Below are 10731 nucleotides of genomic sequence, written 5' to 3' on the forward strand. Positions count from 1 at the left end.
TAATTTTTTTAACAATTTACCAATGCTGCATTTGCCTGCTTTCAATTAATACGAATTTAGTATACATATATAAATATAATAATTTTACATTATTTTTGAACACTTCGACGCTAATCCCACTAACTGTGAAAGCAGGGGAATCTTGGTGTACTGAATGTATTCCAAAAGTATTGATCAGTAGTTTTTTTATAATGCTAGATATATTTTTGACTAAATATTATCAAAAATTCTAAAACTTACATTTATGAAATATTTTTTGGCAGCAAAATATAGGATTATTATTAATTTACTTACTTTAGATCATTCTTATGCAACTTCATAAGCAATTATATAATTAGAATATTAATATTTTTAATGAAACTAACTTACTATAGAATTTTAGATAAGAATAATATATAATTGTATTATTTTGTATTTGTATATAATTATTTATTCTTGTAAATTACTATTATTAATATGGGTTGTTTAATTGATTTTTTTATCTTATATAATAAATGCAATATAATTTCTAAATATTAATTAATAAAAATAATTTTTTATTTCCTTTAAATTCTGTTTAATTAATATTGTTCAATTGTGTCTATAAGCTATAATGTTGTTAGCGCTACTATATGGCGATACTTTTTCAGTAGCTGTAGCTTTAGGGCCTTACTTAAACATAACTAGTAGCTTCAACTTAAATAAACATTTAATAATAATATATCAATATAAATTTAATATCAATATGTAGTCCTGTCCTATAATATTTAACATAAAATTTGAATCAAAGTTGTATCTATAATTGTTTTCGAACTACAGTAGTTTATATGAAAGTTATTTTCTGGCCTAGTCCAACCAAACATGATAATTCAAAAATATAATGTAAATTACAATAAATAATTAATACTAACATCTAATTTTACCATTAGATATCCATTTTACATGATAATATTTCATAAATTATTATCCTTATTATCTGAATGTTAAACATGCTTATAATTAATTACTCATCTATTTATATATTTATAAAGTTTATTAAAAGATACTAAATGATCAATTCAATCCTTGATGACCAGATTTTGAGGAGAAATTGGTTTAATAGATAAAAAGTTAAAGGGTGGTAGCTTGGCCAGTCATTAAACATGGTCATGTTAATGTCACTTATCTGTCTTACTGACATATTTTAGATATTTCGAACTATTACAATTATAATTAGGCCTGACCCTAACAACAGTTTTATTATTTTAAATGTCTATCTACTATATCATGAATATTGTTTGTAAATAATATAAGTTAATACTAAAATTCTCTAGATGTAATTTTAATTAATATAATATAAGCATTGTTAAATATTTTCTGATCTCTTTTTATATTTAGAATCCCCATCAAATTTGCAGTTGTATATTCAAGCTCAGTCCCAGCGTCTACATGGCAGAAAATTTGATGGAGGCAACCCCCATCCCAAATCTACCCCTACCCCCCTAAAAAAATTTCGTGGCCTTCGGCCGCGATATTTGCCTTAATCAAGAAAATCTTATATTAAGTCACTATTTATACCCTTACAAACATTCAGACCTGCTTTGGAAAAAAAAATTTACAAACTGATAACTATTGTTACTATCCGTTTTCAATTAACTTATATTTAAGTAGGTAGTGCAATCTTTTCATAATTTGATTGATAATCAATTTATTTTCATAAAAATTAATATAATAGTATTAAATGAGATAACATATTTACATTACTATAAAAAAATATCAAAAATTTAGTAAAAAAATATAAGATGAGTAATTTTAAAGAGGTATAGCTTGATTCTATAATTACTAATACCTTTATATTAAGTAAAAAAAACAAAATGAGTAATTTTAAAGAGGTATAGCTTGATTCTATAAATACTAATGCCTTTATATTAATTAAAAACATTCATATAGATATAACTATTATATAAAAAAAATTTTTATGTAAATATAACTTTTATATAAAATATTAGAATAAAGAATATAGTATATTTTGCACAAGAATTATAAAAACATTTATGTAAATATAACTATTATATAAAATATAAAATGAATAGAGTATATTTTGCACTGGAAATATAAATTTTTTTATGTAAATATAACTTTTATATAAAATATGAGAAAAAAATGAATATAGTTGCACTGGAATTATAAAAACATCTATGTAAATATAAGTTTTATATAAAATATTAAAATAAAATGAATATAATATATTTTGCACTGGAATTATAAAAACATTTATGTAAATATAACTATTATAAAATATTTAAATAAAATGAATATAGTATTATATTATGCACCGGACTAGAATGATATAAAAAACTATTAAATTAAATTTACATTATTAAAAAGGCGTATATAATTAGCTGTGAAAAAGATATAACTTATTTTATTAATAATTTAGTTAATCTTTTAGACGTAGATGCAAATCGCGTTATAATGTCGTCTATTTTAAATCTTTCAAAAACATCAATTTCGCTGGATATTAGAAGTAAATTTTCTAAAAAGGGGTCAGAAATTTTATTCCGCATTCTAGTTTTATTTATTTTGACTTTGCTCATCACTCTTTCGGCTGAACAAGAAGTAGTTGGTAGAGTCAATAAATATTTATATAATAAATATAAATTAGAATAAGAATTTAATTTATTTAAAAGACGATATGGTAGTATAAATGAATATTTTATCCATTTTTTTGTATTAATTATGTTATCGTTATTGATATCTTCCTCGGTTTCATCGTTTACAATACCTTTAATTATATATAATTTTAAATAAAATATCAATAAATTACTTTCATCAATATATAACCCATCATTCTTTTTTATTTTCAAAAGATCCTTGCAATAAATGATTGCTTGTGAATCCAAATATAAAGATCGAAAATCATTATATTCACGAGCAATATCTTGAGCATTTAATTGGTAAGTATGACAAATTTGAGATATTTGCCACCCTTCTATTCTATCATTGGCTATAATTCCAGCTGGTGTAAAAAGAGATATTTGAGATAAAAAATTTAAACAATCATAATTAAATCTTTCATTTAAATCATTAATGATTGTATCAAGCACAGGGAAAAATATTTCCCTTTTATATCTATAATGCTAAATAATAATTTTAAATCTTTTTTTATTCAACTTGTTTTTTTTTTGTTTAACATAATTATTGAATGCTGTTTGATCAAATTTGAATATTGATTTTATATTATGCAATTCCGTTGTAACATTATTCTTTTTCAAATAACTGTTAGATAAGGAATGCAATTTTAAAAAAATATTATCCCCATTAGCTACATTTTAAAATTATTTATAGAAATCGTAACTAATTTTAACCTCTTAGTCTTTGTAATTTATTTTTTGTGTGTTGTATTAATTTAGTTACCATAGCCAAATCATTACCAACTGCCTGCATTTCAATACAAGCCTCATGTGTGCATTTCAATATTTCTTTCAAAATAAATAGACTTAATATGAAATCTTCATCCTTAATTCTTGTTAATAATCCATCGGCAATAGAAGAGGTGCTTGGGTCATTAGAATCTTTTAATTCATTTAATGATGCTATAATATGTTCATAAACATCTAAAAAAATTTCTACAGCTTTATAAGATGATGACCAATTTCTAAAAAAAGATAAGTTACATTAAAAATATTATATTTACCTTGTTGTATTTTTTATTCTTTTAAGAGATTTTTTAGACTTTGTCATTTGATATTTAACAAACACTCCTTGACGTCTTACCCCATTCATGAAATTATATAACTCATCCAATATTCCCATTACCTTTTTCATTTCTATTTTGCATCCACAAACATGAGCAACTACTAAATTGAGCCTATGTGCATGGCACCAAATATATATGGCTTTTGGAGCCTCTTTCAATATTAAAGCCTGCATTCCTTTGTATACTCCTCTCATATTCCCTGCACCATCCATACTTTGCCCAACCATATAATCAAGAGGAAGACCAAGATCTTTGAACTTAGAAAAAACATGTTTCTTTATATTTTCCCCGGTGGTTTCTGATGTTGTAAAAACATGGATGATCCTTTCTACAGGATGTGGATGCGGATCATCTTCTATATATCTTACAAGTAAAGCAATGCATTCTTTTTTAGACACATCATATGTTCCATCTAATATGATGCTATAGGCACAATTCTCTTTAATTTTTTGAATAATACATTTTATTATTTTTATCTTAATGACTTCAATAATTTTTTTCACATGGCCATATGACAATAAATTTATATAAGGTCTTGAAATTTTATCTGATTTTTTTCTCCTCAATTTTTCGTTGTTATCAATGTATGCCCGTAAAGTTGGAACCGTTTTTGCCATTAATTTTATGAGGCACATAAAATTACCTTCATTCGAATTAGTGCCCCAAAAGGCTATGTTACATTTTATAAGGTATATAATGGCATCAATAATATTATGAACTATATTACGATTTTCCATTATTATATCAAGCCTATTTGATAGAAAATGATCTTGAATACGCTTATTTGCAAGCCAAGTCATGTTGGTGTATTCACAATCCTTATGAATAGAAGATGACTCATGTCTCTCTAAGTCACGCTTAAAATTTTTCCAATTATTTACTCCAAGTTGAGTCCAAAAAGTATTGGATTTAGGGCCACCAAACATAAGACAATAAAGACAAAAGACTTTGTCTAAAGTGGTGCTATAGGATAACCAATTTCTTGGTTTGAGGGAACCATCAATATTAACCTTTTTATAATAGGATATATTCATGCTCCTATTTAAAAGTAGAAATAATGGATGCGTAAAAATTAATAAAAATTAAATTTTTTAAAAACCTTTTGTGAGTAACAGGATATTGAAATATATTTGAACATGGCTGACATGGGCCTATGGAAATTATGAAATTAATCAAGATATTTGTCATTCTAAAGAATATGAAATGAAAAGGGTCATTAGGCTCCTTTTTTTTATATAATTGAATAATATTTGGGCCTTTAATGTTTGAAATATTTTGGCTTGCATTGGGATTGATAATTGGATGAAAAAAAGATATAATTGGGGAATTTTCAATAACTTTGTGTGTTTGCTAATTATTATTAAAGAGTGTATAGTTTTATTTAAATTAAATACCTCATCATTCAAAATCAGCAGATCACTGGAACTGGGCATTGTATGAGAAGATAATATAATTTGGGAATCTTCAGTAAAAGATTTGTGCTAATTATTAAATAAAGAATAATTAAAATTTGTTTATTCATGAAAATATCTGAATATCCTCATTTATTCCCTTCAAAATTATAAAAGAAATCTTATTTAAATTAAGTACCTCATTATTCAAAATCAGCAGATCACTGGAACTGGGCATTGTATGAGAAGATAATATAATTTGGGAATCTTCAATAAAAGATTCATGCTAATTATTAAATAAAGAGTGGTTAAAATTTGTTTACTTATGAAAATCTTAATTTTAATAAAAATTTTATTCTTAATTAAGATATAGAAAAGTGGAAAATATTTCATAATTTATTCACTTCAGAATTATCAAACAAATCTTATTTAAATTAAGTACCTCATCATTCAAAATCACCAGATCACTGGAACTGGGCATTGTATGAGATAATATAATTTGGGAATCTTCAGTAAAAGATTTGTGCTACTTATTAAATAAAGAATAATTAAAATTTGTTTATTCATGAAAATATCTGAATATCCTCATTTATTCCCTTCAAAATTATAAAAGAAATCTTATTTAAATTAAGTACCTCATTATTCAAAATCAGCAGATCACTGGAACTGGGCATTGTATGAGAAGATAATATAATTTGGGAATCTTCAATAAAAGATTCATGCTAATTATTAAATAAAGAGTGGTTAAAATTTGTTTACTTATGAAAATCTTAATTTTAATAAAAATTTTATTCTTAATTAAGATATAGAAAAGTGGAAAATATTTCATAATTTATTCACTTCAGAATTATCAAACAAATCTTATTTAAATTAAGTACCTCATCATTCAAAATCACCAGATCACTGGAACTGGGCATTGTATGAGATAATATAATTTGGGAATCTTCAGTAAAAGATTTGAGCTAATTATTAAATAAAGATTAATTAAAATTTGTTCATGAAAATATCTGAATATCCTCATTTATTCCCTTCAAAATTATAAAACAAATCTTATTTAAATTAAGTACCTCATTATTCAAAATCAGCAGATCACTGGAACTGGGCATTGTATGAGATAATATAATTTGGGAATCTTCAATAAAAGATTTGTGCTAATTATTAAATAAAGAGTAGTGAAAATTTTAGGCAAATGACTTATTTTATTCTTAATTATAATATATAAATTTTTTTTTAACAAAAGTTGAAATATTTAAATATTCTTATAATTTATTTCCTTCAAAATTGATAAAGGGCATAATAAAAATGTACCTATATATTAAAAATCTTATCTTTAATAAAAATTAAAAGTATTATGCTCAAATTATAGATGAAGAATTGGTTTCTACTAATTCACAAAATTTAAGGTTATTTTTACTTATATTTATTGTCATGAATTAAAATAATATATATAAAAAATTACTTTTTGGAAGTAAGATGTTATTGATTTTTTTTGTAACTTGGTTTCAACCCCATTTGTGATATTGAATGGAATATCTTTATTTAAGGATACCCAATTATTATCCTTTTTGATAGCTATCTTTGTAAATTTGATATCAGATAACTTGACATGAGGATGTTTATGTTTATAATGGTTATTTATTTTGTCACTTCTTATTTTAGAAGTTTTACAATTAATATAGTCACATTTGACTTTATATATTGTTTTGTTACTTGGCATCTAGAATAAAAATGAAATAAATATTTAGATAATATTTTTTTACTCACTGATGGCCATCAAGAATGATGGAGAATCATAATTTTATCCTTTATTTGACGGTGGATGGCTGAATCTTAAAATTCTCCTATCTTATGAGGTGTGATTCAGAAATTAAATTTATATTTGTTTAAATGAGGGTGTAATTTTAAAATTTTCCAGTGGTTTTACAAAATATATTAAAGAAATATATATTTAGATATTTTAATATATGTGCACAATAAATTTTTATTCATTTGTATTATATTTTTAATCTAAAAAATATATTAAAATCTTTTAAAATAAATTCTTATTCATTTGTATTTGTAATTTATAATCAAAAAAATATATTCTAGACCCTTATTGTTTTTAAATTAAAATTCATAAATATACACTCTATTAACATATTTTATAAAAATAATGAAAAATTTACTGATTCAATCATCATCATATAAAGGAAATTTATTATGCACCCATCATTGAATAAAGAAGAAAATTCTGATTACCAGTCATTCATAATGGACTATCAGCTATTAACTTATATTTTTGATAATGTTTTCTTAAAAGATTCCTATTATATTATATGTAAGCTTAATGCATGGTCACAAAAAATATAATATTTTTTGTTATTTATGCCAAAACAATCATGGATCAATATTTCCTCCATTATACACTTCACAATTGATTTCTTTATTTCTTAGTGTCCAACAATTTTTAGAAATGTATGATGCTTTGAAATCATAGTTTCTTTAAATTAACAATCCTAATAAATTTTGCAAATAATTGAAAACAGGCATATTTGTGATTTGCCCATTCATTTATCTTCAAATAAAGTCTGAGAAATGATATATTTTAATCATTGAAATTAGAGACCTTCACTGGCATTGATTTCTTCATCCAGCCTAGGTCATAAGTAAAAATAATTTTCAGGCCCAGTTCATGTTTAATGGAAATCCAAACCCAAACCACATCATAGGTTTCAAAGATTATTCCCAAGCCATATCCAAAAATTTAATTTATTGTTAACAAAAATAAACAATATTTCAGTATATGGAATCACTTTGTCAATTCATTTAATTGAAATCTTTTCTTAAATCAATAATCAAATGAGAGGAATAGATTATCTGTTCATTCTCCCAAGATTTCTATAAATATTTAGAAAAAAGGCCAAATATATTATGGAAAATTTGATGTTATATAAAATTTATCTAATAATGAAATAAAAAATTTATCAATTCTTTTAACAAATTTTTTATCACACAATGGTTTTCACCTCTCACTTATAATTTTGTATATAATTTACACTTACCTCAAAGAATCATTTATCATAAATAGAAATCAATTATGGGTCCAACCTGATTGCCTCACAAAAATGTGGTAATATTTACCCCATTGAAAATGATTATTTAAAAAATTATTAGCAAAAATAATTGCCATGGTTCAAAACCCAGATAACTTATTAAGTATACATATTAAGATTAAATAAAAATAGCTTCATTCTTTATTATATTTATTTATCTATCATCAAATTAATGCTAGTGTTGAGCGATTATTTAGTAAAGCAAAACTTATACTTTCTGATCGTCGCTCTAGACTTTTGAAATGCAATATTTTAAAAATATTATATATATATATTTTGTCAAATTTTTATAGCAATATTTTTTTGTGGAAATAGAGATACTTAATATTGAAAAAATTATAAGTAGCGTAAAAAGTAACTAATATCGTGGTACTTTTGTTGAAAAATAGCAGTCGATAGCTAGTTACATTTAAAAGTAGTGTTAACAACATTGACAAGCTATTAAATAACATCAGATCAAATATAATTTATTTTGATTTATAAAAAATTAGGTTTAGACTAATGACATATAGTTTGGAATAAGAGCATATTTTTATATTTAATGTTAATATGAAGGTTTTTTTAAAAAAAGCTACATTCTATGCTGAGTGGTTCATGCTAAGGCTCAGTAGATTCCCTAGGAGAGGGCGCGCAGGGGCTCAAGCCCCCTGAAAAATTTCTCCTGAAGCAAAACAAATTTTTAATGGCTCACTTAATATCTCCTTGAATTAAAAATAATTTTTTTGATAACCCCCTGAGCGATTTCTTTTAAAATTCTATTAGGTATTATATATAGATTTGATTTTATTATTTAAAAATTAATAAGACTATCTAAATTTTAATAAAATGAGCGCTAATTTAATTATTAGATTAGATTAATACATATAGATTATATTTTCACTATATCAGCTTGCAATCAAATTCTGTGCTAAAAATAGAATATCAATATCACTCGTAATGTCTAAATATTTATTTAGCACATAATATAGCAGTTAAAGCTCAAATAATATTTATTATTTAAATTATTTTATAACCCTAATTAAATATATATAATCTTTTATTAATTGAAAATTAACAAATTCAATATAGTTAGCCTAGTTCAAAATCCCTAAACAACTATATTATTCATTTTTAAATTTAATTACCATGTCTCTTTCAAAAAGTATTTCCAACGTCCAAACAAGTATAAGAAATTACTTTATAAAAAGTGAGTAGACTTAGACATATAGTTAATAATTCACTATTATATAGAATTGGTTATAAAATATTAAGTAAAATGCCACTTTTACATAAAATATTATTAAAAATTATCTTTTCATTCTTCCCACAATGGATGTAATCCTTATTAGATTTTTTTTTTCCTTATCTTTTTTTATGTGTTCTTAGGAAAGCGATTTATTTCTTCTTTGAAAAACAGTTTTGAGTTAAATTTTTAATACGACTATATTTTTGATATTATTAAAAGCTACTTTAAATTTAAGACATAATATAACTAGTGGTGATGTGACAATAATATACATAATCATAATTGCTTTCATCATATCATTCTGGTCCTTATTTTCTAATTACTAAATGATTCTTTTCTGATATGCCATCTTTACCATGTAAATAACTCAAGGCTTCAATATATTTGCATAATTATTTATTCCAAAGATTTGTAGTGTTTTTATTTTATCAATTTATCTATTATAATAAATTCTGATATGATACATCGTGAGTATCATGGCTATGACTGCAAATTAACCAGTATCTATTATCTGCGTGGCTATGTAATTTAAGATTATTAATCCTGCTGCTGAGAGTATTTGTTTGCATAATTTAGATGAGCAATAATGGTCAGCTCTCTAGTCGTTTATATATCATTAAAAATGGAATATAATCTTTTAGAAATATGTCACAATAATTTTCTCGATTACTTATCTAGCTTACATAATGTATCTAAGAGGACGCTCTAACCACCATATATAATTTTATGATTTAAATTATCGTTTATATTCTCTTCTTGTTTTTGATTTGCTTAGGCCTAAAAATTTTCCTTATTACTCCATTATATAAAACATTGTCTAAATGGTAATACAACGTTATATTTTCATGATCTTTTGTCAATGTAGGTTTCCAAGAATTAATTTTTCAGAGTTTGCAACTTTCAATAATAAAAGTATGGGGGGGGGCTTTGCCCCATAAAATTTTTTGAGATTGTAAAGGTTAGTATCCCTGCTAAGGCTTGATATAAGCTAAGGTTAATCTAAGCGTAATATGAGAAAATAAGATATTGTATGTTATATCAGACGCCTTTTAATATTTACCAAACTACTTGGTTTAGGTTTAGAACTGATATTAATCACGACCACATTAATATTTAGTTTAGGTCTATACAATAGAAATAAGGGTTAGTGTTTATAATGAATCAGGAGAAATATTGATTTCAATAGAAACCAAATCCATTATGGAACTAATCGCTTCAGGTTAAAAAAAACCTAATATCTAACTCGTAAACCGCTTTTATGGTTAGCTAATGGCAATGCTACAAAGATAGGGTTAGGGTTTATAT

General features: G+C 24.2%; 1 protein-coding gene across 2 annotated transcripts; it reads right to left on the minus strand.

The window, feature by feature from the left end:
- Nucleotides 1-1717: 1717 nt before the first annotated feature.
- LOC135925718 (zinc finger MYM-type protein 1-like) lies at nucleotides 1718-8316 on the minus strand. 2 transcript variants are annotated; one of them, XM_065461178.1, is made up of 14 exons: nucleotides 6874-8316; nucleotides 6569-6826; nucleotides 6177-6260; nucleotides 5988-6071; nucleotides 5745-5831; nucleotides 5552-5635; nucleotides 5309-5395; nucleotides 5113-5199; nucleotides 4818-5068; nucleotides 3656-4756; nucleotides 3327-3616; nucleotides 3133-3283; nucleotides 2786-3090; nucleotides 1718-2743 (listed from the first exon to the last, which is right to left on the minus strand). In XM_065461178.1, exons 2-14 carry the CDS (start codon nucleotides 6824-6826, stop codon nucleotides 2379-2381), a joined length of 3234 nt encoding a protein of 1077 aa, XP_065317250.1. In that variant the 5' UTR covers nucleotides 6874-8316; the 3' UTR covers nucleotides 1718-2378. The 2 variants fall into 2 exon arrangements, with proteins under 2 accessions (XP_065317250.1, XP_065317251.1); XM_065461179.1 differs by having other exon boundaries at nucleotides 6870-8316.
- Between the last annotated feature and the right edge of the window lie 2415 nt (nucleotides 8317-10731).

Source organism: Gordionus sp. m RMFG-2023, chromosome 3 (genome assembly GCF_954871325.1).
Source record: "Gordionus sp. m RMFG-2023 chromosome 3, tfGorSpeb1-WG-v2, whole genome shotgun sequence".
In the NCBI taxonomy this organism is placed as follows: domain Eukaryota; kingdom Metazoa; phylum Nematomorpha; class Gordioida; order Chordodea; family Parachordodidae; genus Gordionus; species Gordionus sp. m RMFG-2023.

Coding starts and splice junctions, on each gene's coding strand:
- LOC135925718 (XM_065461178.1), bottom strand. CDS start 6,826: ATGCCAAGTAACAAAACAATATATAAAGTCAAATGTGACTATATTAAT. Junction 5,200..5,308: donor TGCTGATTTTGAATAATGAG/GTACTTAATTTA, acceptor TTTAATAATTAG/CACAAATCTTTTACTGAAGA. Junction 5,069..5,112: donor TGCTGATTTTGAATGATGAG/GTATTTAATTTA, acceptor AATAATAATTAG/CAAACACACAAAGTTATTGA.